At 44.1% G+C, this 27888-nt stretch overlaps 1 protein-coding gene across 1 annotated transcript in view; it reads left to right on the top strand.

Annotated features, from left to right (window-relative positions):
* The first annotated feature begins 9901 nt into the window (after nucleotides 1-9901).
* LOC124556138 (vegetative cell wall protein gp1-like) overlaps nucleotides 9902-27888 on the top strand; it is a 29971-nt gene continuing 11984 nt past the window's right edge. The window contains exons 1-2 of the mRNA XM_047130153.1: nucleotides 9902-9917; nucleotides 23283-23696. Coding sequence (XP_046986109.1) covers nucleotides 9902-9917; nucleotides 23283-23696 — 430 coding nt within the window. The remainder of the gene's footprint in view (nucleotides 9918-23282; nucleotides 23697-27888) is intronic.

Raw genomic sequence — 27888 nt, 5'->3', positions numbered from 1 at the left:
GGAGAATTTATTCTCATGGTCAAGTAAAAATTTTGACAGTGCTGTTTTATGCGATGTTTAGGAAAACCGCCCAAAAGAAATCTGCCATATTACAGTTGACCATAATAACAACTGCAGGGCAAGAGAGGCCGAACAACACTCATATAAACACCACATAAAACACCTAGACCTATGTGATTATTTCCTTTTGAAAATGAGAATAAATTATCTAAAAGCGTGATATTAAGCGTCAAAAATTTCGTATTACAGAGTTTCATTATTTAAATCATGAACAGCACTGTTGCAGACTTTCCAGAAACATCGATTGCGATGAATGAAATTAAGTAATGGAATTTTCCAATTGAGTATCCTGCATGCAAGTATGAGTGGCCACTTTCATGAGGGCGAACTGAAATGCTTGTTCATTCATTCTCAAATAATTTTTGTTGTTTTTTACGTTTCCACACTGTAGCTCACGAAGCAAACTCTGGCCTCCACTCTCTATCCACGGTTTCACCCACAATCGCTTCCACTTCTGTCTTTTCCAACAGTGCACCCACCACCAATTTATGCGATTTTGAACTGTTTGTCATTCATTTCTGAACAACTACGACGAAAAATTTTACGATCGTGTAATAGCTAAAGTGAAGTAGTTTGATCAAAGAAGTTTCACAAAATCTTTGACAAAGCATGTGTTTCTGTCGGCTGGCTGTTAACACTACATTGCTGATGTCAAACAGTTGTGCACTTAGGCCTGTATTTATCGAAGGCCACGTCCTGAACTACATGTCATACAACGAGACAACTTTGCAAGTACATTCAGTGTTGTGTAAAATATGTTGCAAATAGAGGTACTAGCCGAGAAGTAATAAAACGTCATGCCCAGTTCAAAAGTTTTCTGAAAGAACAGCGAAAATCTTGTAAGTGTTAAAGTTCTTCCTTTCATCATTTTTTGGGGGTTGTCACTGGGAAAAAGAGTCATAAAGATTTGAAATTATGTTTAAAGTTTGTTACAAGGCACTAAGTGTTCTCATTATCCAAAGCAGATGAATGTAGGTGAGGTAATCGGTATATCGTGAACAATGCTGCCTCAAGACGTATATGCAGTTTCTAAAGGTTGTAATTGTATTACTGTGTAAAACGTTTGACGTCAGATTATACCTCTCAATGAGTAGTCCCAAAGTATGCCAGAAATTTAATTTTTTTTTAATTTCGTCAATATTTATAAGAAATATTGAAAATAAAATTTTTGTTGCCTCTGGAAGCTGGAAGAGAAGCAGCGGACAACTGGTATTTTGGACCATCAACCGTGAAACAGGTTAGCTGGTTAGTAATATAGATTTTGTTTAATCACATATTTATAATTATACACATGAAACTACACAGGCCTCCAAAGGCCACGTAAAGAAAGTATTCAATTTAATATGATTTAATGTAGAGTTGTGTATTTATGTACGACGCTAAAGTGTTAGTTTCTTTAAGAACATACTTGCCACTGTAAGGCGTTAGCATTTTGGACACCGTACATGGCAGGTGCCCTAGTTTTACGTGTCATATATAGTGTCGCAAGACACTGGTTTTGCAACATGGAAACGATTTTTATGAGCGTATTTCACTTGTATGAGATTTAATACACTGGGCATTGAGAGTGACGACAACAACCCCCTTATGTAAATTTGCATGTTTAAGTTAGGTAAAAACGGGGTGGAAGCATCACCAAAGGGGAAGTCAGTTTTAGTTAGTCATGTTGTGACACAATGGCCTGCAGAGCCATAGCCTAGTCAAGGTCAAGTGCAGGTGACACGCATAGCACAGAACTGGGAGAAGAACAGTATACCACGTGAGCAGCGCATGAGGATGTAACTTACCACTATTGTGGATGATGCAGTGTTAATAAGGAGGGTGACATACCTGGCAGTTCACTTGAAAGCCAGCCAATTATATGACACACTACTTAGTAAGCCTTTTGCTGATTGGGCAGCCATGGCTACTAGAAATGAAAGAGCCACTGTAGAGGGAAGGGAAGTTAGGTTGAGGAGATGCACAACTGCCTAGTACAAAGGGCGCTTTCCCTTGAGACGTCGTCGAGTGTGGTCGGAGGACATATCTCTCTGACATGACGACAGGGAAAGGAGATATACTGTTGTGAACATTTTGTGCACCCGGCTTCAAAATTCAATCAAGAGCTGACTGAATTCTTCTCTCCTGAGCGAAGAATGAAGGGAGCCAATATAGTTAAATTCTTGCAAGATTTGCGAAGGCAGTGTAACACATGACTGGACAGCCTTGCATGTGTGTTTAGCCATTAAAAGCAGACTAGGGTGATGTTAACATTTATCGCTTCACAAAAATTTAGGACAAGTTTGCTGATATAGAATCAGCCAGGCTCAGTGTAGGATTTTGATAGATTTGCAGATCCGATAACACATTGCAGCAGCCAAGACGACGATGCTGTGCAACACAAGGTAAAGAACGCAGCACACCACTGAATGTAAATGTTGTGTCACAAGCCAATTTTTACTCCAGTGGTACGAAGCTGAAAGTGGAACGACCTGTTCTCTTTGTAGTATTTCCCGAAATTAACGTATTTCCTTCATGCGTTCGATGGCCATGTATGATTAACATTTGTGGTGAAAGAATAAAATTCGTTAGAGCTGGTAACATTGTTCAGCTCGACATTAGTACAGTCTTCCACCAGAGTGTCTTTCTCTCAGTCAAAATAATTAACTATCCTGAATTTTGTGATATTATTGATCTTTTGTATTTTATGTTGATGGAGAAATTTAATAGCAAGATCCTCTTCTCTGAACAGGCGATTCCTGAGACTGCTCTTGTGTATTGTAATGACTCAATATGTGCAAATGTAATTCCAATAAATACAATTATAGAGAATAGTTGTCGTCTGTTCTAAGATAGAGGTCCACTTCTTACCTCATTGGAATATTTTAGTAACACTGATGGCAGCTATTCTTCTTAAGTCTAGACCCTTGGTGAGTAAGAGCACATATCCTTACAGGACGGGTTCGAACTGTCTTACACACGCTGAGTGGAATCGTGCTCACAGTGGAGGAACAGAATTCACTTATTACCAGCCAGAGGCGTGTTTAGATAATCGTGACCCTGCCAGGATGGTTAATTATTGAATTAATTGACAAATAAAATGTTAAGAAAGTACTGAATTTGACTGTAGGCCTATACAAAATTCATACTTCGAGCTTCTATATGTCAGGAGAAGCATAATTTAAAGTACATGTGTGACACACTATCAGACTACACACATTTATCTGGATTAATTTAACTGAATTAAGACTATTTCACAATATTGAGTAATTTTGTGTATTTGAGCAGTAGTGATCCTAGTTAAGCTGGCACTTGCTACACGATATATAACAGCGTTGTTACGTAAGATTTGTTCCATCGCATGTGTTGACTGATATGGCGCTGCAAGGGGTTGAATATATTGGGAAATTGGACCAAGAGAATCAGAATCAGATAGGATATTCAAGCTTTTCTGGAAACACATAAAATCCTATGATCGAATGTTGATTAGATCCCAGGCAAGGCAGCGTAGACACAAACAGGGGTTACAGGGGTTGCAGGCTAGGACAGAAATGACAGAAAGCAACAGGATGAAGGCAAATCAGGGAGCAGAAAAACTTGATCATGACGAAAATGAGACGCAACACTTTGAAAGTTGTGACTCACGTGAGATACAGCAGGACAGAATGGTAGGCGAAGATGTTGTCATTTCATCACAGCCAATGCAGAGTGAAAGTCTTACAATCTTAGAGACACACGAAGTAATGGCGGTAGTGACAGACAGGCAGAAAATTCTAGCGACAGAGAACGAGAATCTAATAATACGCAGATGGAACAACTATTACAGAACGCGAGTAGATTCAATCCACATATGTCAGTGCAGGGAGACAGAAGGAGTGTCAGTAATCCTATAATACAGTGTGTTACAAAAAGGTACGGCCAAACTTTCAGGAAACATTCCTCACACACAAAGAAAGAAAATATGTTATGTGGACATGTGTCTGGAAACGCTTACTTTCCATGTTAGAGCTCATTGTATTACTTCTCTTCAAATCACATTAATCATGGAATGGAAACACACAGCAACAGATCGTACCAGCGTGACTTCAAACACTTTGTTACAGGAAATGTTCAAAATGTCCTCCGTTAGCGAGGATACATGCATCCACCCTACGTCGCATGGAATCCCTGATGCGCTGATGCAGCCCTGGAGAATGGCGTATTGTATCACAGCCATCCACAATACGAGCACGAAGAGTCTCTACATTTGGTACCGGGGTTGCGTAGACAAGAGCTTTCAAATGCCCCCATAAATGAAAGTCAAGAGGGTTGAGGTCAGGAGAGCGTGGAGGCCATGGAATTGGTCCACCTCTACCAATCCATCGGTCACCGAATCTGTTGTTGAGAAGCATACGAACACTTCGACTGAAATGTGCAGGAGCTCCATCGTGCACGAACCACATGTTGTGTCGTACTTGTAAAGGCACATGTTCTAGCAGCACAGTATGAAATCATGATAACGTGCTCCATTGAGCGTAGGTGGAAGAACATGGGGCCCAATCAAGACATAACCAACACGGCCTGCCCAAACGTTCACAGAAAATCTGTGTTGATGACGTGATTGCACAACTGCGTGCGGATTCTTGTCAGCCCACACATGTTGATTGTGAAAATTTACAATTTGATCACGTTGGAATGAAGCCTCATCCGTAAAGAGAACATTTGCACTGAAATGAGGATTGACACATTGTTGGATGAACCATTCACAGAAGTGTAACCGTGGAGGCCAATCAGCTGCTGATAGTGCCTGCACACGCTGTACATGGTACGGAAACAACTGGTTCTCCCGTAGAACTCTCCATACAGTGACGTGGTCAACGTTACCTTGTACAGCAGCAACTTCTCTGACGCTGACATTAAGGTTATCGTCAACTGCACGAAGAATTGCCTCGTCCATTTCAGGTGTCCTCGTCGTTCTAGGTCTTCCTCAGTCGCGAGTCATAGGCTGGAATGTTCCATGCTCCCTCAGACGCCGATCAATTGCTTCGATCGTCTTCCTGTCGGGACACCTTCGTGCTGGAAATCTGTCTCGATACAAACGTACCGCGCCACGGCTATTACCCCTTGCTAATCCATACATATAATGGGTATACTGGATATAGGCAGAGAGATCCAAAGTACACTTATTCGTATTGATGAGCAATTAGACACTATTCGTAAAGAGGCCAAAGAATCACAAGAAGAAATCAGGTCGCTAATGGTGGAACAAAAGAAACACAAATGGAAGGAGAAAAAGTTAACCAATATCTTGATCCATTAGCATGGAAAGCTGAGATCAAAGTATGCCAGATACTTGAAGACAATCACATCCAGAAAAGAGTGACAAAAGCCGTGCTGAAGAGGTTTGACGGCCGTATTGGCAAAATAACCGCGAAAAATGAACAACAACTCATGCAGCTTTGTAGCGAACTGAAGCGAACAATAGAAGCACGTACGGACATTGGCAGTGATATTGAAGAATCCATTGTGTCTGTAGACTTGGTGGTATAGCAAAAATGACCATACTTAAGAAGGTAAAGGAACTTTCATTATCTTTAATGAAACAAGCCGAATGTGCGTCGAAGAACATAGAACAATTACAGGTTCGTGTAGATAATTTACAAGAAAAAGAGAGTGCGGCACAAGAGCTTCCGTGGAACAAAATATCATTAGTACAAGGTGCACCCAAGCCACAAAGCAACCATGAGACGCCAGAAGAATATAGAAAACCGACGCGCCCAACACAGAATTTTTTGCACCCGAACGAAACTCACTAACAAACATCCAGCACAAGAGAGCGCCACCAAATACTACAAGACACAATATACATGTATTATAAACTGACGACATCCATACAATATATATTGTTCCACGGATGAATAAATAAAAACAAAAACTCAAAACATCAAGTGATGAGGCAATTACTGCCAATTGGCAAGAAAACAGGACTAGATTACCAAGAATGAAACTTTATTACTGTTGGAACATTTGTTCAGAGTTTGCATCTCTTTGGTACAATCCCAAACAGGCAAGTACTGCCTGCTTTGCACTTAGGAGATCTTTCTCACTGTACTGCTCCACAAACAAGATTGACAGCATACTTTTATCCAATCTGCCCTAGAGCATTTTCTTTCTAAGCAGTGCAGCTAAGATGTAAAAATTGTCCATTGTAACATTGAAATTCTAATACTTACATCCTAAACCATTTACTACCTACTGGTACTTATGATTAATAATAAAAAGTGAATTTACTAGACACTGATTTGATTTACGAATTTTCTGAATGTCGGGCGAGACATTCATATGAATACTTACCTGGTATTTCAGCATCTTGTTTTGCAAATGGAAATTTCCCACAGTATCTCCAGTTTTGCTGCAGTTCTCTTCCTGTTTTTTGGCGAGTTTCATCGCTATATACTTTAGTGACTAAAACTAAAGTTCAATAACTCCATTACTTAATATCTCAACATGTTTAAACGAGAGCTACCTTAGATGAAGTCTTCCAACAACCACTACAACAGTCCTAAGTTGCAGACAACACAGCTATGAAACTAAATCTGCTATTTATAATGTTCATGAATATGCTACAACACTATACGTGCAGCTTGAGTACATACGTCACAATATTAAATAAACCCCATACATTTCCATTCTATGAGAAAATATGTAATTCTAACCACAATCATTTTAACCGAACAGCTTATCTGCCAGCCAGAATGCAAATGTACATTACTTCTTTTGTTTTCTCTCCAACAATATTGCGTTTTGCCTTTCATCTCTTAGAAATCACAATAGCACACAACCTATTGCTGAGTTACTACAACAGTTCCATGCAACATCTACCAACTCGACGAAAACAATAACAAACACAGATCTTTCTGTCCGCCAAAAATTTCGTCTTCAAAGTTAACACTGGCAACGCCTTCAACTGGATGTGGTAACTTCTGTGAACTACGTCACTTACCGTGTTTCGCTGTCGCTAAAATCTTGTGTTCTGCCACAGGGTATATCAGTCACACGAAAAGAGATACCGTATATTGGTCAGTAAAATGCTGATAGTTACTTACGTGAAATTGAAATAACTGAATATTAATTTGACACCTCAGACCAGATTTTACGTGCAAAAAAATTTCGTACGTCGTTGAGTATTTTAACATGGGGTTCCCAGAACTCCTATGATGCTAATGGAGACGCTTTACAGCATACGGTATTTCTCCGTGCTGTGTCACTATATAAACTTATGTTTTCGCCTCACGCCTCATTATAATTGGAACTCTGTATCTTGGAATTGGATACAGATATCAAGAAAATTTTCAAGGCTGTTTGACATCGGAATCTTAGGAGCATATCACAAAAGTTTCAGCTGTTTGCTATGCATATCCGTCTCGGAAGCCACAACTCTGTTTTGGTGTGAAAAAATGTTAAAAAAGCGCTCCTTACAGGTTTGCTGGGCAACCGTCCATGAACTTGTGGCGGTCATTGACCACCGGAATAGAGCAGAGTGGTATCTCTGCACACTGACACGCTCTTAGGACGCGGGTCTTGGCGCGCCCCTTTGTGCAGTGTGTGTTTATGATTCGACTGGTGACGCTCGCGAGGCTTGTTTATGTGTGTATATGTGTAATTGTGCAGTTAGAATAAATACGAGTTTCATACAAGTGGTGTTCATGTTATTACGGCAGCTAAGCGACCAGATTCCCATAGTGGTGATCCCGGACTTTTTCGGTACGACCACAGTATGTGCGTTTCTCATCTTTCCTCCTGCCACTGTTATGCACCGATGAACCATAACGTGGTTTGTGACCTGGGGCTCATCATGAGTTTGCTACAATTTAATTCAGGGGGGAATTGCTGGTAATTCAGCCATCGATGGCTCCGACTACAGTGTTAAACCCGTGTGTACAGCATAACCGCGTAACCCCACTAGTACAGTCCACACACCTTGGGCCACACATGTTGCAGTGTATCCAAACACGTGGCAGTTTCCGGACTTCATACCGCAGGTGAAACAAGAACTTCCCTCACCACAATGCTCAGCAACATCCCGTATGAATATGTTACATACCAGCCCGACACACGACCAGGTACTTTCGCCCTAAGCGCATACCAACATACATACCAACATACATACCAACAGCATGCAACCTCGTTTGCAGTAGCTGCGGCGGCCGCGCCTACCGCATTTGCTCCCGCGCCGTGTGTGTCGTGTGGTCAGAGGCCTAATTGCAGTACAGTACAGACACTCGACCCTATACCAGTTTCCGGGCCTCCGCTGCTCCCCCATCGCTATCTTCCCACAATGCCACCACAGCCACCTGTAGGGTGGTTTCCGAAGCTGCCAAAACTATAGAAGGACAACGCTATATCATGGTTTGTGTTAGTGGACAATCCACGGAGTGTGGGGAGATGACACATGTTTCATTTGTTTAATTACCCACCTCCACGACGAACCGGACCTGGTCAGTGACGTATTGCTCTCGCCACCAAGCCAGCACAAACATGCCATCGCAAGAGCTCGCATCATCGAGCACTTATCGCGCCCTCCAGCAGAAGCCATACACTACGTAATTCACGACGTGCCAATAGGGGACTGTACACCTTCACAACTTTGGCGCCATTTAAGGGCCCAGGTGGGCAAGGAGCAACTCCTCGACCTCGCACTCTGGGCGTTGTGGCTTGTGAAATTACCGCCAGACCTCCAACTACACCTGTTGGCTTACCAAAACGCCGCTCTAGAGGAATAACTACGACTGGCAGACCAGGCATATTCCATCATCAAACATCGCCAGGTCGCATCCTCCTGTTTTCCGACACTCCGAATGTTGGCAACACTGCCGTCACATCTACTAAGTTTCACCGGCCGGCCGGCAGAGGCCGGGCGTGCAGCTCACAGCAACAGCCGATGGAGCCCACTGGTGGCCAGACGGCCGTACTTGTTATGGTTCCTCAACCGGTTGCCCCGACCACCTCCACGCGGGTGCAACAGAACACACCACGTGACGTTGCCTTCTCGCTGGCTCTGGAACAACACCCAGCATACCCACTATGCTGGTATCATATCACGTTTGGCGACGCTGCGCGTTCTTGTCGCGCACCCTGCAGCTACCCAAACGGGAAGCGCGAGTCAGAATGGGCGCCACGGCTCGCACCGGCAGCTTAGTTCGCCAAAAACATTATCGGCTGACCACCCCTGCTGCCCACCATGCCGGCAGACTGTACATCCATGACAGGACGAGCACACTCTATTTCCTCGTGGACATGGGTGCCAATGCTAGCGTCATTCCTAAGTCGAGTGCCCCATCTTCGACATTGACGCCCGCCGTGCTACTGCGAGCTGCCAACAATTCCGCAATTCGTGTCCACGGTTCAGCCGAACTTCAACTAAATCTCGCACCTGATTTACGCTGCACCTGGACATTTTGCATCGCAGATATCGACTGCCCCGTTATCGGTATGGATTTTCTGCATAACTTCGGGCTCTCGCCAGACCTCGAGGCAGCAGCCCTCCTGCAGCACGCTTCCGGCAACAGGATACCAGGGATTTTCACCACCTTCCCACCGCCCCCTGCCACATACTGTGATACCTTGCCCACTGTGACAGCCGAATGCGCCCATCTCACGACAGAGCTCTCCGCCACAGGACAGAGCTCTCCGCCACCCGGTCGCGCCTGACAACCCAGCGCCTCGAGATCACCGACCTTCGCGCCGAAAACATGCGCCTGCAACAGCTGATCACCGCCACGTCAGCCGAACTGTCACGCGCATGGGAGGCAGCAGGGGACGCTTCCGCACCAAGGGGATACACCCACGAGAACTCCACCGAGGCGCAGATACCTCCACAACGATGCATTTTCCCACAGGTCAGTGACATTCCTACCTCTAATGTAGTGCGTGTTACCCCACCTAGTCCCAGTGTGGCTCCCCAGGGTGTCCCACAGGTGATAGGCGCGATTACTAACGGTACCTGTCACCGTTTGAACACCACGGAAGGCCCCCCAGTACGCAATAAGGCTCGACGCCTTAATGCCACCAAATTACAGCATGCAATAACCGCTGTACAGTAGCTGTTAGATTCAGGTATCGTCCGTCCATCCAACAGCAATTGGTCCTCGCCTATCCATCTAGTGCCCAAGAAGGACGGTTCATTTCGTTTGTGTGGCGACTACCGACACTTGAACGCCAGAACGATTTTAGACAACTACCCTATACCAAACATACAAGATTTCGCCCAACAACTCCATGGTGCACGCGTTTTCAGCGTACTTGATTGCCGAAAAGCGTACCATCAGATCCCCATGTACCAGTACGATATCCCTAAAACAGCAATTATCACCCCTTTCGGACTGTACGAATGCTGTTATATGCTGTACGGCCTCAAAAACGCAGCACAGGCTTGGCAACGGTTTATCGACTCCACCTGTTCTCACTCCCATACTGTTACGTGTAATTGTCGACATTCTCATCGGCGCTGTGCTCCTGCAGCAGGTGGCAGGCTCCACACCACTACTACTTTTTTTCTCGCGGAAGTTGTCAGCCTCCCAGCGTAAGTGGTCCACTTTCGAACGAGAACTCTTTGCTATTAATGAGGCAGTTCGGCATTTCCGAGAGGACATTGAGGGTAGGTCAGTGACCATATATACAGATCACAAACCGTTGGTGGACGCTGTGTGTAATCCCACAACCGACATTCCCTCCCCCCCCCCCCCCCCCCCCGCCGTTTCAGACACATGGACCTAATATGTAAATTCATAACGGACATCCTTTATATCGTTGCTGACTACATGTCACGGGTCGGTACGATCTCGTTTTCTTCGGACTTCGACGACCTAGCTGCTCAGCAACAAGCGGATGACGACATTCAACAGTTACTGAATAGCAAGTCCACCTTGCTCTCCATTGAGCCCCACTGAATTCCAGGTTCGGCCTTACCAGTCCTCTGTGACGTCTCCACAGGTACTGCCCGCCCCCTGGTACCGGCCACCTTGCGCCGTAAGTTATTTGCCGCTATCCACGACCTAGCACATCCCAGTATTTGGGCTACCACATGCCTCATAACAGAGCGATTCGTATGGACTGGGGTTAGAGCAGACTGCAAAAACTGGACACGAGCATGCATATCTTGCCAACGTGCTAAGGTCGGCCGTCACACATACCCACCGTTGGGCTCGTCTGAGGTACTGAAAGGCAGGTTCCGTCACATCCATCTTGACCTGGTCTGAGCACTCCCTCCTTCCGAGGGTTTCTGATACATTTTATCTATCATTGACCGTGTTAGTTGGTGGATGGAGGCGATTCCAATAACAGACATTACCGCCGACTCTGTTGCACGGGCCTTCATCGACTGCTGGATCACGCGGTTCGGTTGCCCATCTTCAGTCACGACGGACCAAGGACGACAATTTGAAGCTGTGCTCTTTGGCAAATTATGCAATCTATGTGGTGCAAACAAATTACGTACAACCGCCTACCACCCGCAAAGCAATGGGTTGGTCGAGTGCTGGCACCACAAATTTAAAAGCAGCGCTCATGTGCCCAACAGATCGTGGTCCGAAGTCCTCCCCTGGGTACTACTAGGTGTCCGTTCGGCTTACAAAGACGATTTGCAAGCCTCTCTAGCAGAATTGTTGTATGGGGAACCCCTCGTCCTCCCAACACAATTCGTCGAGGATTCCGATCCTCCCCCGCTGTCAGAACTTCCAACTCTTATAGAACGTGTCCGACACTTCGCCATGAATGTACGCCCCCTGCCCCCAGAGCACACACGGTCCCTTGTGTCTTCGTGCACAAAGACCTACACGTTTGCGATTATGTGATGCTGCACGATGATACAGTACACCCCGCACTACACCCGCCCTACTCGGGCATACACAAAGTGATAAGCCGCTCGCCGCAGACCTTTGACATTCTGTGCAACGGTAGAATAGAAACAGTGTCCGTCTCGCGCCTTAAACCAGCTTGGTGCCTCAATGATGAGGCAACTTCAGAATACAACTTCCAACCCGACCACAGTCTCGTGCCACTTTCCATCTTTAATACCTCAAACGCGCCGAATCCCCCCTCTGGCACCCGTGACGCATGTGAGGATGCGTGTGATGATGCGTGTGACGCCAGTGGTTTGTGTTCTCCCTCCAGCTCAGAGGTTGCAGGAAAGGTCGCGTGTGAAGGTTTCACCCCTCCCTCCCCTCACCTTAGTGTTTCCGTCGACCAGTCGACGCAGACCGACGACGCCAGCATCGCCGTTTTCCACGTTGATGTGTCACCTTTTTCGGTTGAGGACCTGTCTCTCCAGCTGCGAGATGGTACACTGTTCATCCTGCACGTCCCCCGCACATTGGACGATTCAGCCACCCAGGTTACACTCCTATGCACGTTTGTGGTACCGACAGATGCAGAGGAGGTGGGAATCACTGCTTTAATCAACAAGGATGGCCACCTCTGCATTCACGTGCCACTCACGGTACACCACACCCCTGCATCGCCGGGCCGCTTGATCCCAGTTTCCCGTTTCGGCCACCCGCTACGCTCACCGGCGTAGCACCGTGACTTCATCACAATGGACCGATCCCCACGCCAACCTACATCACCTCCTCTCACCGTACTCCGCACTGGAAAGGGCGTGGGGGTGGGGGGGTGGGGGCCTCTGTTGCGATCATCGACCACTGGAATAGAGCACAGTGGTATCTCTGCACACTGACACACTCTTAGGATGCCGGTCTTGGCACGCGCCTTTGTGCAGTGTGTGTTTACCCTTCGACTGGCGTTGCTCGCGAGGCTTGTTTATGTGTGTATATGCGTAATTGTGCAGTTAGAATAAATACAAGTTTCATACAAGTGGTGTTCAGGTTATTATGGCAGCTAAGCGACCTGATTCCCATAAACTAAAGGTTCCCCCTTAAGCTCATTAAAGCCCACTGTAGACCACATCAAATGCAAAAGGAACCAACCGATTTGCTCCATTTGCCTAAGCTCTAGGAAGGGTGTAATGTTCATATTTTGACCCCGTACTGTAGGACAGTGACACTAAGATGATCTCTCTGTTGGGTATACAAATAGTTCCTATTGCAGGGACCATACAAAACACACCACCAATAGAACCCTAGAAGAATTTTGATTCCATGCCCTCTGTCTTGGAACACATGGGTAACCATGTAACTACAAGCATACCGATTGCTTTTGAGCTATCTGAATTCTTTTTGTCATCTCTGGTAGTCACATTGTTAAATATCAGGCACTTTGGCACTAGTATTTCAAAGTGCTTTACTGACAATACCAACGGAAGAATTCAGAAATCTTACCAGTAATCCACATGCTTACAAATCAAAACTGAAGAGTTTCCTCATGGGTCACTCTTTCTATTCTGTTGACGAGTTCCTTGAAAAATTAAGCTGTTTCTTAAGTTAGATTTTTGATTGCGTTCACATAAACTTATGGCCTGTCTTTTTTGGGTTCATAAACATTTAATTTTATCTGTTATTACTTTCATGAACTGACACATTCCGTGACCTTGGAGATTTGCTCCTCAATTTGGTTCTACGGAACTTGAATTGGAAAAAGAAAAAGAAGGATGACCAATAAAATCATTTTCAAAGAGGGATAACACACCTTCATGAGGTGATTTGAATATTTTCATCATTAAAAGTCCTATAAGGCTTTCATTTCAGTATTGTCATTATCTCTGTAATTGGGTGAATTAATTGTTGCCTGATACTGTGCCCTTGTATTGAGTTCCACATTTGCATGTAAAACTGTTTCATCTAATTCGTCATCATCAAATAAATTCTCCCATATTAGAGCAATAGTAGCCCTTTGCCCAAAAAGTCAACTTGTAGCTGCTAGTTCACTCTTTCCTTCCTTCCAAATGTTGTGCTGAGGCGTTTATCTTGTTCCAGCAGGCTCAGAATGTTTCCATTTGAAATTATTTTGCCACAAAAGTACTGTTTTCACTGTAAGGGGTTATCTGTGGTGTAGATCACACCAGGCTCTTCTTTCAATAAAGCATTTTCTTTACTAGAAATAGTTGCTAAGATTTGGAAGTTTTAAGCATATGAAAATAGCAAAAGAACATTTTTCATTTGACCTCCTGTTTCAGGCTAGAATGAATACAATATGTGAGAACCATTACATGGACTTCTGAAGTATTTCGGAAAGTGTTGCAAAAATAATATAAATCAGGATAAATAAAAGCATGAGTCGCAGAAATAAACTGGTACTAATTCTATGATGTTTACTAATATAATAATATTTTGAGAGTGTTTTGTATGATTGTCATTTGAGCTGGAAGTGATTTTTTTTATTTATTGGTGAATATGTTCATGATGTTTTACTGCTGTGAAACATGAGATCATATTCTGTTGAGAATAAAAGTACTGTGGTTCATCAGAGAAACCATTTACATACCACCATTGGACGTTTGATAGGAACACAATCTGTTAGGAGCAGTGTCATACATATTGGGGATCACATGTTATGAGCTACTAGTTGATTACCCAGAATTGCCCAGTTACAAATTTATCCTAATTCCTAAGAGCCTAAGAACATTTATTTTAGTTCCTTCAGAGAGATTCTAGTGGTTCTAAACATGGCCTAGTGAGCCCAAGAAATATGATTTCTAGAAAATAGAGACTTGGAAACCATTCAGCTGACCATAATGTGTAGTATTGGTGATAGTGTCACTGGTTTTTTTGTGGGCTATGGTAAAATGGATATTGTGTCTCTATTGTGCAGCATAGTCCCAGAAAATGATTGCTACAAAATTAGCTCTATTTGACCATTCAGGATTAGCTCCAGTTGATCCTAATTCCTGAAAGAAAAGGAAGAAAGATCTTTACAATCTGTTAATTAGGGTATTTCAAGATATAATGATTCTTTAAAGTGCAAAGAAACACATTAATACTTAATTAATTGGGGGCATATTGTAGTGACAGGTACACTGCGTCTCACCAACAGTATCAGAAGCTGGTGACTGCAGGTGTAAGTTAGACTGATAAATGAAGTGAAAATAATGACATAAGTACACTCTGGTTAAGTACATACTATGCTGAACAATCATAACACATTTAAATTTTATGCTGGGCTAAGACATCACTTGAATCTGTACCTTTCAGTGACATTACTGTTTCGAGAGCATCATTCACCTTCCAATCTATAGCTTCAACTAACTACTTCTTACTTTTGCCCATTTTACTCTTAACAGAGGTTACCCTTCAAGTATTTTTTACCATGAAACTGAATAACTGAGTTGGTGTATGAAGTGTGTTCATTGTGGAAAGACAGACTCCAAGTGTGGCTCAAATTTTAACTGAAAGTAGCAAAGAACAGCAGAACTGAATACCAGTATGGACTCAAAAGAAATGAGATTGGCAAGTGAACGCCTATTCACTTTAAAATAACTCAGCAAATAAGCTAGCCACTTATTACTAGTGCCCACTTACTCTTCATAGCTTTAAAATAAAATCATACGGCAATATACACAAAATCACACATACTGAACATATTGCAAAAATTTCAGTTTCGTACTAGAAACAGGTGACCGACAAACATCGTACAAAGTTAGGACAAAGGAAGGTATACCTCGTAGTCTTTCAAAATTGATCTTTTCTCCTATCCTTATCAATAGGGTATCATAAAGTACGTACATGTATTTCTAAAAACATCAGCAGGAATGAGTAAGTGTGAGGTGAATAATACTCTCCCACCTCACCTGTGCAGGTAATATTTTACAAATAAGTGAAAAAGAAGGTAAAAGAACAGACACGCCAAATTAGAGACTAATTCAATAACAGTTTGCTGCAGAATTTTTTATCATATTCTAAGTCTGAATATAATAAATTTTGTTGAGAGAGAAAATCTTCTATCTACAAATCAACATGAGTTTAGAAAGCAAAACTCAACTTGTCCATTTCTAACATGATAACCTGTGAACCATGGATGGAGAGCAATAGGCAGATATCATATGCTTAGATTCCTGGACAGAGTTTACCACAGAGTCCCACTACTAACAGTTAACAAAACTTAATACAAAAGTGGTTCTTAGACATGGGAGTGGCTTGTAGATTTTTGAGTAATGGAACCTATTTAATTGTCTTGGACAGAGAGTGTACAGGTATCATCAGGATGAAACATGAAATAGGACCACTGTTGTTCTTTATATACAAAAACAGTCTGACGGATAGAGTGAGCAGCAGTCTGTGAATTTTTACTGTCAGGAAAGGGTTGTTGTTAGGTAACTATTGGTGGGTACTAGATGACTTGGTACAGAATTTCAATTTGGTGTGATAAATGACAGCTTGGTTGAATTGAGGAAAAATGTATGTTAATGAAGGTGGGTAGGAATGAAATGAATTGATCATGTGGCATTATATGGTGGGGTTGTCAATTGCATAATGCAGTGGTCAGCAAATTCATGACCAGTCAAAAGAGCCATGCGTCCACAATACAATAATTGAAATTTCTTTTGAGAGCCAAATTTTTTAAACTTAAACCATGTAGGTAGATATGTTGTTACTAATTTAATTAGGATACTGTACTCCTAAGCAGGTGTTTGTAAAAACCTTCTCAGTTTGACTGAGATCCACACTTGTCTTCTATATTTGTTTCATCTACCTTCTTTCTTTCATCTTCTCTATATGTCCAAACAATCTTAACATATCTTTCTCAATACTCGACACTAATGCTTCTTTCACTTCACAATGCTCCCTAAAATTAACTTAACATACTTCACTTAAAACTTTTAAATCTTAGTTAAAGTTTGGGTACATTGAATAAAACTGGATATCGTGCTTAGTAATTATATTACTTATTAGTAAAATTAGACTGTAAGGTAATCATAAAATTCAGTCATGGCAGTGTCTGGCGGAAAGTAATGTGAACAATCGCTTTGCATCTCCTTGGAAAGTTTGAGTAAATAAGGTTTCCATGTCCTTTTTTTTATTTAAGTTAAGATTCCCGGCTATATACAGAGTTTTCTTTACACTAGAAAACTTATGTTAAACTGACACATTCCACATCATCGCATAATGTCCTATTCATGATCTATGGAACAAGTACTAATGTAATGTACTTAATGAGAGTTATTGTTTACATGAACACGAAGACCTGAATGCAAATACTAGTCTTTTTGGCTGATTGTGTATCAGGAATACAATTATAGGTGTCAAAAATCAACATATCTTCACTTCAGAGCACTGGCCTAAAGATGTACACAAACACCAACTAAGTATTAAAAAATAGATTTAAGAAAACCAGTCGTATCTGAAAGTATATTTATTTTTTTGTTATTGCACAAGCTTAAATATCTTTGTCCCTATCATTCACTTATTTTTGACTCATAGTTATCATTAAATCGCTTTGCAAACGATCCCTCGTTAGTTCATTATCTCCTTTTTTTTAAGTGAGGTTGCATGCTTTTTTCCCATGAGAAACAGTTCCACACTCTTTGATGGAATAGTAATTCCTTCCACTCCTTCATATTGCATTAACTTTGACATGTTAAAAGTACATCACATGCCTGACTTAGAAGCATTATTCATTCCCACATTTGAAAACATTGTAACAAGAGGAAAGACCAGTGCAAATGTTAGTGAGTGGAAATCTACTGTCCTGTATGATGACACTTCTTCAAAATAGACTCACTCAGGTCGAAAACAGAAAATATCATTTGTGCTGCACATGAATGACTGCACACGGTATTTTGTAGAAGAATTACACTAACAGGCCAAATGTGGCTCCCGAGCCACAGTTTGCTGACCATGCCTAGTGCAAGTGTTTTTATTTGATGCCATTTCAGAGACTGCATCAGTGATGACGATGACAATGCGACACCCAGTTCTCAAGAGGATAAAATCTGTGACCTGGGTGGGACTCAAACCCAGGAACCCCATGACCTAGAGGTGGCAATGTTAGTCACTAGACCATGAGCCATAGATTTGGGTAGGAATAACAATCTGGTAATATTCAAATACAATGTTAATGGTGTGCTGCTTGACACTGTTACATCTATCAAATATCTAGGTATAATGTTGCAAAGCAACGGCTAAGATTTTTTGGGAGAATTCAAGGAGAGTGTTGCTCATCTGTAAAGTGTTTGGGATCCCCTCTGGGATGGATTCAAGGGAGATATAAAAGCAATTCAGAGATGTACAGCCACATTTGTTATCTATAGATTTGACTGACATGCAAAATTAATGAAAATGCTTCATAAACCCTAATAGGAATATTTAGAGGGAAGAAGTATTCTTTTCATGAAAAGCTATTGAGGAAGTTGAAGAGAACAGGTATTTGCAACAAACTGCAGAATGATTCTACTGCCATCAATATCCACTTTGCATAAGGATTACAAATGCAAGATATATCAGGCCTCAGCTGTTTTTCTATCACTTCATTTGTGAGTGGAACAAGGAAAGGGAATGACTAACAGTGTTACAGCATACCCTCTACCATGCACAGTATGGTGGCTTGCAGAGTGTATATGTAGATGTAGAAAAAAGGATACAACCTGTTATATCCTAGCCAGTAATGCCACCCGAGCCCGCTGCCAAAAGGTTGGCAGCATTAAAGTCCGGACGCCGTCCGCATAAGCAGCGCCAGCGAGACAGGAAATCGCCGCAAGTCTGCGCGCGCCACCGCTGGCTTCTGGCTTCTTAAGCGCTGGAGTCGCGAGCGCTAGGACAGTTCTGTATTCGCCGCTCAGTTGTATACTCGCCACCGAATTGTGTACTTGCTAGTCAGTTGTGTGTTCATCGCAGCAGAGTTGTTGTTTGTCGTCAGCCGACGCTGACCTAGCCGCTCCGACTCGAACTAGACAGATTTCTGTAGGCACGGAGTTCACTACTGTGATCTGTATCTTCGTTAATAAAGATAAGTACCGACTTTTATTTAATCAGAGTGTTTGAGTTTTCATCTTTCTGTTCACTGTTCCAGCGGACCGGTTGGCCCGCTATTAAAAGTGTGGCGGTGACTTCGTAAGCCGTTTCTACAGCTAATTGCTTGTCGCTACGAACGCCGCCACAAAACTGGCGACGAGGGCTTCCGAACTCGTGTGCAGGGCTGGTTCAACTTGTTTCTGGTTCTACTAATTATAGCGATAAAATTTTGGGGGCTGGTATAATTTGTGTTCACTATGTCTGCCGAATTACAACAGTTGATCTTGTTACAGAGTCAGCAAATACAAAGTCTGGTGGAAGCAATCGCCAAACAAGCGGCTAATCCTCCAACACAAAAGGAACAAGCACAGGCAACACCACCTTTCCGTGCTTTTGATGCATCAACAGAAGAATGGCGAGAATATTTCGCGCAGTTGCAGGCGCACATGACAGTCTACAAAATCACGGGTACTGAGCGGCAGCTTTATTTAATTTCCACTGCAGGCGTGGAAGTCTATCGACTACTTTGTAAGTTGTTCCCGGAATCCAAGCCCGAAGCTTTAGACTATGACGTTGTTGTTAACAAGCTTGCTGAGTATTTCGAGTCGCGAGTTCATGTGGCAGCAGCCAGATTCAAGTTCTTCAGATTAAAGAAACTGCCACATCAATCTAATAAACAGTGGTTAACAGATTTACGGGGCCTCACCCGTCAGTGCCGATTTAATTGCGTGTGTGGAGCTTCCTACAGTGATGTCATGCTACGAGACGCTATTACTCAAAACATTGCAGATTCTCGTATTCGTGCTGCTATCTTAAAGTTGCCTGACCCGTCATTAGAGACTGTGATGAACATCATTGAAGCCCAAGATACTTTTGACTATGCTGAGTGTGAGTTAGATCAGCCATGTATTTCTCAAATTGCCTGTGCTAAGCGCGTTCTGTCACGCCCGCGGCCCCACCGGCAGAGTCAGACTGTAAACACTAGCCGGCCGCGTCATGTTAAACACATTCGTCAGCCGCGTGTGCCAAATGATAGAGTTAAGTCTTGCCCTAAGTGTGTTCTTGCTCATCCTCGTGAACGTTGCCCGTTAAGAAACGCGGTTTGTCACTTTTGTCAAAGGAAAGGACACATCCAGACTGTTTGTTTGCGTAAACGCAAGAACAATTCTAGTGCTGCCCAGCCCATGGATATTCATGTTCTTCAAAGCCAGCCCGCCCAGAAGGTCGCGTTTAAAGACTCTTCCACGGTTCGTGTGGGTAATAATCTTGTTCGCAATAAGCCACCCACCCAGCCCTCTGCTATGCGACCCAAGCGTAATTCAAACGCTGTAAAAAGTAATGTACAGACTGCAAGTGAAGCGGGAGTTGTTGTTCCACCCGCCCAACCCACGAGTTGTCGTAAACAGCGAACACGCGCTAAACGCGCTGATGTTGTGTCTTCCGCCTCCACTGCACCGATCCAGAGACAGTGTAATAAACTATTTGTGAAGCTACGCATCCAGGATAAGACCTTCAATTTTCAATTAGACACTGGTGCGTCTGTGACTCTCATAAATAGTGCTACGTATGCGGCTATCGGCCGCCCTAAACTTTCAGCGGCAAAACATTCTTTGGCTACTTATAGTGGAGAACAAATTCCTGTGTTAGGTGTATGTAGCGTGCCAGCCACATTCCGTGGCAATACAAAAACAGTTTCATTCACAGTGCTCCGCGCTACTGACAGTGTAAACATTTTCGGATTAGACTGTTTTGACTTGTTTGGCCTGTCTATCCAAGACAATGTGTTGCAAATTAATTCTGTTGTTGTTCCTCAAGACAGCATAACCGATTTGTGTAAACGATACAGTGACATATTTAAAGACGAACTAGGTTGTGCTGCGAACTTTGCCGCTCATATTACGTTAAAAGATAATGCTCAGCCTCGATTTTGTCGTGCTCGTCCAGTGCCTCACGCCCTCCGGGCACCTGTAGAAGATGAACTTCGTCGTTGGCAAAACAACGGTGTTATTCAACCCGTTTCAGCGAGCCAGTGGGCTTCTCCCTTAGTTATTATAAAGAAACCGTCTGGCAAGTTACGTTTGTGTGCTGATTTTAAGTCGACAGTTAATCCTCAGACTATCATTGATTCTTTTCCTTTGCCTAGACCGGACGAGCTGATGGATAAGTTAGGGGAAGCTCGTTTCATTTCCAAAATTGATCTCCGTGAAGCATATTTGCAATTGCCCCTCGACGAGCAATCACAACAGTATTTTGTCATAAACACGTCGTTGGGTTGTTCCGTTTTCTGCGTTTGCCTTTTGGTTGTGCGTCAGCTCCAGCTGTTTTTCAGCGTTTTTTGTCACAACTTCTGGCTAATGTGCCATCGTGTTGCAACTATTTAGACGATATTGTTGTGTCCGGTCGGACGCCTGCTGAACATTTCCGTAATTTGGAGTGTTTGTTTACAGTGTTGTCTCAGGCAGGCCTACGTTGCAACATCGATAAATGTTCATTTTTCCTTACGGAGATGGAGTATCTGGGACATGTTATTAATGCTCAAGGCATTCATCCCTCCCAGTCACATTTAGCAGCTATTCGTGATTTGCCCGCCCCTCGCAATCTGCATGAATTGCAAGCAGTTCTTGGCAAATTGACATATTATATTAGGTTTATACCTAATGCATCACAGATTGCTGCACCGTTGTATCGTCTCCGCCGTAAGAATGTTCCGTTTGTGTGGTCAGCTGATTGCCAATCAGCTTTTCAGCAGCTTAAAGAGGCTTTATTGAATGATAGTTGTCTGGTCCATTACGACCCTAACAAGCCTCTGGTGTTAGCTTGTGATGCCTCTTCTTTCGGCCTCGGTGCTGTGTTGTCTCACCGAGTCGGTAACACCGAACGTCCTATTGCGTTCGCATCTAAATTGCTAAACAAAGCTCAGTGTAATTATAGCCAATTGGACAAGGAAGCGTTGGCTATTGTGTTCGGTGTCACAAAATTCCATCACTACTTCTATGGTAGACCATTCTATTTAGTAACAGATCACAAGCCCCTGGCGTCACTGTTTCATCCGTCTAAACCAGTTCCTCAGCGGACAGCTCAGAGACTACAACGTTGGGCTCTTTTGTTATCACAATACCAGTATGAGATACTGTATCGCCCTACAGCTCAGCATGCAAACGCTGACGCGCTCTCTAGATTGCCGATTGCTGCGGATGATGTCTTCGATTCCTCTGACGACTCTTGCCATCAGATTGACGCCGATGAGTATCAATCCCTCCGGGATTTTCCGATTGATTATCGTCAGGTGGCACGTGAGACAGCTACGGATCCTCATCTGAGTTTACTATTACGTTTTGTTCAACGTGGTTGGCCGTCCAAGGCAAAGGACATATCGGATCCTGTGGTTCGTCGCTATTATCCGCAACGTCATCTGTTGTCTGTTTCGCACGGAGTTTTGCTGTTACGCACCGAGAATGACCAGCTTCGTGTAGTGGTTCCCCAAGTGCTCCAATCCAAGGTCCTCGACTTGTTGCATCAAGTGGTCCGCACCAAGCAGCTTGCCCGCCGTCATTGTACATGGATCGGCATTGATAAGCAGATTACGCAGATGTCTACAGATTGTTCGACGTGTGCCGAACACCAAGCTGCTCCGCCTCAACGCTATTTTGAGTGGGCACTCCCTGCCGGTCCCTGGCAGCGAGTACATATTGATTTCGCTGGTCCATATTGGAATTCTCGTTGGCTCATCGTGATAGATGCATTTAGTAATTTTCCGTTTGTTGTGCCCATGCAGTCTACAACGTCTGCACAAACTATACAGGCGTTGACTTCAATTTTTTGTATTGAGGGTCTTCCAGAAGTTTTAGTGTCTGACAATGGTCCACAATTTACCTCTGCTGAATTTGAAAGTTTTTGTTCTGCCAATGGCATTCGCCATGTTCTTACTCCGCCGTTCCACCCTCAATCGAATGGTGCAGCGGAACGTTTTGTACGCACATTCAAGGATCATATGGACCGCCTTCGTGCTACGCACTCTCGTCAGCAGGCCCTCATCACGTTCCTGTCGTCGTACCGGACCACGCCACGCGACGGCCCTTCGCCTGCGGAGCTTCTCCACGGCCGTCGTCATCGCACCCTACTACGGTTGTTGCACCCCCCGGATCGACCCGCCGCTTCTGAGCATCGCACGCGTTTTCAGCGCAACGACGCCGTTTTTTTTCAGAGTTTATCACGGTCGCCGTCGTTGGGAACGTGGTACCGTGATAAGTGTCCAGGGTCGAGGTTTTTATACTGTTCAAGGTGCTACTGGGGTGCACAGGAGGCATCAGAACCAGTTGCGCCGCGCTGGCCGCCCGGATTCTGCCGCTCGTTCTTTGTCCACAGATTTGGTCCGCGGCGGGTTCCAGCCGCGCCTTCCGACTTCGCTGCCGCCCCCAGGGCAGCAGCAGCAGCCGTCGCCGCTACCACGCCGACAGCCCGTCCCGTTGATGCCTCCCGCGCAGCTTCATCCGGGAGCGGCCCAGGTGGTCGCTCCGGCGCCTGCGGTCCCCCTTCAGTCGCCACCGCCTTCGGAGCTGATGGACGTCGACCCCTCAGCCGGGCCGCCTTCCCAAGCGGTGGCTGTGCAGCCTGTCCTGCAGCCGCTTTCCTTGGGCACCCCCAAGGAGTCTGACACCGCAGCGCCTTGTCCGGCGTCCACTCAGCAGCCGTCGACGCAGCGTCAGGAGACGCTGCCTCTCTTCGTGGGTCCCGACGCCCCGTCGCGTCCAGTACCAGAAGCTGCGCCCGTGGTCACAGGCGTGCACCCTGACCTCGGTTTTCAGTCGGTGTTTCCCGAGGCCCCGCGCAGCCAATGCTGGGGTGCGGACCGGGGACTGCCACCGACAACAGTCTCCGCCCCGGTCTCTTCTGCTACGCCTGCGGCCAGACCCCTCCCCCGCCGTCGACGCTCGCGACGTCATTACTCAACGACGGTGCGGCGATTTGGGGGGGAGGAGTGTTATATCCTAGCCAGTAATGCCACCCGAGCCCGCTGCCAAAAGGTTGGCAGCATCAAAGTCCGGACGCCGTCCGCATAAGCAGCGCCAGCGAGACAGGAAATCGCCGCAAGTCTGCGCGCGCCACCGCTGGCTTCTGGCTTCTTAAGCGCTGGAGTCGCGAGCGCTAGGACAGTTCTGTATTCGCCGCTCAGTTGTATACTCGCCACCGAATTGTGTACTTGCTAGTCAGTTGTGTGTTCATCGCAGCAGAGTTGTTGTTTGTCGTCAGCCGACGCTGACCTAGCCGCTCCGACTCGAACTAGACAGATTTCTGTAGACATGGAGTTCACTACTGTGATCTGTATCTTCGTTAATAAAGATAAGTACCGACTTTTATTTAATCAGATTGTTTGGGTTTTCATCTTTCTGTTCACTGTTCCAGCGGACCGGTCGGCCCGCTATTAAAAGTGTGGCGGTGACTTCGTAAGCCGTTTCTACAGCGAATTGCTTGTCGCTACGAACGCCGCCACAAAACAACCACATCAGTTTACACAGAAAAATTATTGTGAAAGTGGAGCTACAAATTGAGGAGGGGATAACAGTTCGTAGTATAGTTGAACAATGAAAGCTGTCTCATTAGTTATCTGATATTCAGTGGAACAGAGAGCTTTAAATATTGGTAAAGAACGTTTGTTGAAAGTAAGAGCTATTACATTAAAATTAATGTGATATACTTGGCAGGATATTTTAGTTTTGCATGCATACTATGAAACAGATCATTTAGACAAAACTTCAAAATTAGATGCTGTAATACTTATGTAAAAATAGTTTACATGAGTCTTTCAGTGAAAGTGATTTCTACCAATCTTCCTGTACAGTGTATTGAATAAAATCTTTTCTGCAAAATACTGTAACTCTCAATAGTGGTTAAGTGTGCTCACAGTGTTCTACATCAAGGAAGACTACATGATCATTCATTGTAAGATTAGTGTGTTTTTCTGTGTAGCATTTTGTATGTTACTCATTTCTGCCTGTTTACATTTGCCATCTTTTTACCTAGCAGTTGAGTTCCTGCTATCACACTCAAAGAAAGCAAGCCCTCCTTAGATGACTGACTGAGTTGTTCCCTGATGTAACCAGGTCACTGGCTGCAGGACAACTGCTCAGAGAAATACCAACAGTCATTTATTCACTCCTGTTCTTCCATAGAGTCACATTTCCAGGCAGGCTATGTAGGCTGTGCCCTAGGGGCAAACACCACAAAGATTTGAAATAAGTCTTTGTTTTAATAACCGTAAGAGACATGGATGTAATTATTTTTATGGGCTTATTTGACGGAATTTTTCAGTTGACTGCTGTTATGAATTAAGTTAATATTCATGCCTCAAACTTCATGTCCTCTTGAGTTGAATTCTCAATGGAGTTCGATCAGATGTGTGATGTTGGAGATAGGCAAAGTAACTAATACCTGTAAAATAATCACTAACAGGATTTTTACAGTATAAATAGGCATGGGAAAAACTGACTGGTCAAATAAAACTGATACCAGTATTTTAGTTCTGAATAACAGATATATTTTGGTATTTGGTGGGACTCAATAATAACAGGTTTTTTTCCATTTTTTCTTAATAACTCGGTAAAAAAGATCCAGTGGACCTGACTCACCCTTTCATTACTCTTCTCCAAAGGATGAAACAGACAAATGAATATTTGGTCGAACGGTTGGCAGCTATCACACAGTTGGCACTGGAGTTTACCAGACATCCCGCCCAGATTGACACTTCCATCTGCAACATCTGGCCCACACTGCCACCATTCCAACAGTTTGACAGAAAGGTAGAACCATGGTCCTGCTACATTGCAAGGATGGGACAACATATCCTGGTGCATGATATTTCAGGTGATATGCAACAATACACTTTCCTCCTTGCTAACACAGCCCTGTCTGTGTACCAACACATCCCACAACTACACCTTGAGGTGGCCCTCATACCCTACCTTATGCTATGCTGAAATCTAGTCTGCTTAACTATTTTGATTCACAAGTTCATGTGGTGGCAGCATCCGACAAAATGTTTAGCTGTCATGAACTTTCCTCTTCATTGTACAGGGAATGGATTGCATGACTCCAAAGTCATGGAATTGTCACTTTCATTTTGACAGCTCACACAGTAAACAATTCTACTCCTCATTGTTGGTACGAGACATGGTGTTGGTCCATTCGCCTGATGAGGCTTTGTGCCATGACCTTCTGAAGCTGAAAGATCCCTCCTTGGAGGTGCATTTACCCATGATACACGCCTTTGAGTAGTCTACTTGATCATTGTTAGCCCACAACAGCCAAATTCCAACACAAACTGGCTTTAGATCGAGGCCAGTGTCGTTTCTGGCTCCTCCTTTCCTGTCCACAATGCTTTATTAGCCATCAAGGACACCATTGCTGCTTTTGCAAAGCAAAGTGCAGTGCGTGTGGTAAAACCAGGCATAAGGCAGAGGTGTGCAATTCTTCAGCAGCCATGAATGTCAACTGGACATACCTTTCACTGGTGTTGCTTTTGTCCAATCTATTCTCCCATTTTCCAAAAACGTTAATGTCTATTTCCATTTATATGCATATTGTTCTGGTCAAGCTGCAAATGGACACTGGATCCTCTGCTAACGTTATTGATTAGTCAACATGCTAACAGATTGTTCCCACTCCCTGCAAAATGTTGATACTCCATTACACAGTTTTGCAATGATTTGACGTCTGTCATGGGGTCTTTCACAGCTTCAGTCCCACATGGCACCAGGGGCCTCCAGTCTGCTGGGTGTGGACCTTGGGACTGCAAATTCATGACATGGAAGCCACTGTCAGTGCCATCCTGAAGGGTTCATACAAGGCTGAACTTCTGTCCAGGTACCCAGCTGGCTTTTTGTCACCCTCATCAGACATCTCTGACTTTAAGGCCCATGTGACACTCCTCCTTTCAGCTGTGCCCAAATTTTGCATAGCTCGAACTGTCACTTATGCACTTCAGGATAAACTATGCGTGGAATTACAATACCTGCAGGATGACAGGGTGCTGACACTGGTGTCCAGCAGCCACTGGACAATGTCCATCATCGTCATCAAGAAGTTCAGTGGAGGACTGAGTATCTGTGGAGACTTTAGCACTACTGTCAACATCTAATCTGTGGCCGAATTCTATCCTGTTACCAAACTGAAACATATTCTTGCTAAACTGGGTGGAGGTGCAAAGTTTTTGCCAAGATAGACTTAAAAGATGCCTACCTCCATTTATCATTCAACACCAAATCCCATGACATCTTAGTGATCAACACATCTTTCACAATCTACCCATACAACAGACTTTGCTTCAGTATTCCCAGTGCCCCAACTATTTTTCAAAGATATTTGGAGCAGCAGATACGAGATGTCCAAGGCACCATTAATTATCTTGATGGCATTCTGGTGGAAGGTCACTCTGTCGAAGATTTAGCCAAGAATTTGGACACAGTTTTTGCAGTGTTTGACCATGTTTGGCTCTGTTGTAACAAAAAAAAAAGTATGACTTTTTTGTGTGACATGCTGAATAGTCAGTGCACTGGGAATTTGATCTACACCCCACTATATTGATGCTATCCAAGGTCTGCCCAAGCCAAGAGACAGGTCTCAACTCAAAGCCATCTTAGGACATTTAAACCACTACTGCCATTTTCTTCCCGAAATCACTGCATATTCTCCTATGTAAAAATGTACAGTGGAACTGGACACCCCAGTATGATACAGCATTCCATAATCTCTGACACCCCCTCCTCCACCCCACCTGCCTTACCACCTATGATCCTTCAAAGACTCGGAGTCTTGCTGGTGATGAATCAGACTATAACATAGGGGGCAGTATTCTCACATGTGGTTGACGGAGTGGAGAGGCTGATTGCTTTTGTGTCAAAAACTTTGTTATCAGCTCAACACAACTACAGCCAAATCAAAAAGGAAGCATTGCTCATTATCTTTGGTATCAAAA

This window comes from Schistocerca americana, chromosome X (genome assembly GCF_021461395.2).
Source record: "Schistocerca americana isolate TAMUIC-IGC-003095 chromosome X, iqSchAmer2.1, whole genome shotgun sequence".
Lineage (NCBI taxonomy): Eukaryota > Metazoa > Arthropoda > Insecta > Orthoptera > Acrididae > Schistocerca > Schistocerca americana.
Note: the sequence above shows the minus strand (reverse complement) of the source record. Positions and strands in the feature narration are given on the sequence as shown.